At 36.9% G+C, this 1,003-nt stretch overlaps 1 protein-coding gene across 1 annotated transcript in view; it reads right to left on the bottom strand.

The window, feature by feature from the left end:
- The window catches only part of LOC113283565, a 2,473-nt gene extending 1,762 nt beyond the window's left edge, over positions 1-711 (bottom strand). Inside the window, exons 1-2 of the mRNA XM_026532880.1 lie at positions 340-711; positions 46-141 (exon numbers count right to left, since the gene is read on the bottom strand). Coding sequence (XP_026388665.1) covers positions 46-141; positions 340-555 — 312 coding nt within the window. The 5' untranslated portion in view covers positions 556-711. The remainder of the gene's footprint in view (positions 1-45; positions 142-339) is intronic.
- Between the last annotated feature and the right edge of the window lie 292 nt (positions 712-1,003).

The following is a 1,003-nucleotide window of genomic DNA, read 5'->3' as shown; positions in this document are numbered from 1 at the left end:
AAAAAACTGAAAAAAAAAAAAAAAATCACCCAAGAAGTGACTCACCATGACTTTCTTCTGATGAGTTCTTAAAACCCCAATCTTCTGCTGTTCATTCTCGATAGCCAGCTTGTTTAGTATTATAGAAAGACAGGGAAAACCCTAAGAAACAAAAACCAAAGATGAAAAAGCAAAGAAACCCACATTAGGTGAAAAGAAAGACTAGAGAAAAGATACCCCAAAAGCAAACTTTGTTATTGCAGAGTTTCTTTAATTCAGATTCTATTATTTGAAACAACAACAAAAATAAAAATAGAAGAGATTAAGGGGGGTTTAATCAGGGTTTTGGTTTAGAGTTACCTTATTTGAGAGAGGGAGGGAGATTAGAGAAGGAACTGAAATCGGTTTTTGAGTAAGAGGGGAGAGAGAAAGAGCGGAAACGGCGATACAAGTGAGGAGAAGAGAAGATAGAGAGGAGTAAAAAGAGAGGGATTTGATAAGTTGTGGAATATAAGGCGGTGTATTAGGGTTTGAAATTGAGGGAGGAGGGTAATAATGGGGATAAATAGTTGGCATTTGAAATTGATTTTGAGGAGGAGGATTCACTGTAGAGTGAATTAGAGTTTTGTGATTGAATTTCTTGCAACGTAATCAGTAGAATAGGAGGAAGGGGAAAGACATCAGAGAGAACCTGCAGTTAGACCGACCAGCTTCTTCTTTTCTCTCACGGAGAGACGATACATATGGAGAAATGATGAGGTTGTTTTAGCAACATTTGTTGACTGCTGCGAACGATGTTATATTAAGATCTTAGTCGTTTATTTTCTGACACGCGATTAATGTACCGTTGGATACTATCGTACTACCATATTACAAGCTCACACTTGATTGATGCTTTTAGATTTAGAGTATCGGCAAAAATGAATTTTATTTTTATTTTGCTATAGCAACTCCAATGGGCACAACAACCAGGTTTGCCCATTATACATCTATAGTGGGGCTGACAAATCATTAAAGCGGATGA

This window comes from Papaver somniferum, chromosome 5 (genome assembly GCF_003573695.1).
Source record: "Papaver somniferum cultivar HN1 chromosome 5, ASM357369v1, whole genome shotgun sequence".
NCBI classification, from domain to species: Eukaryota; Viridiplantae; Streptophyta; class Magnoliopsida; order Ranunculales; family Papaveraceae; genus Papaver; species Papaver somniferum.
Note: the sequence above shows the minus strand (reverse complement) of the source record. Positions and strands in the feature narration are given on the sequence as shown.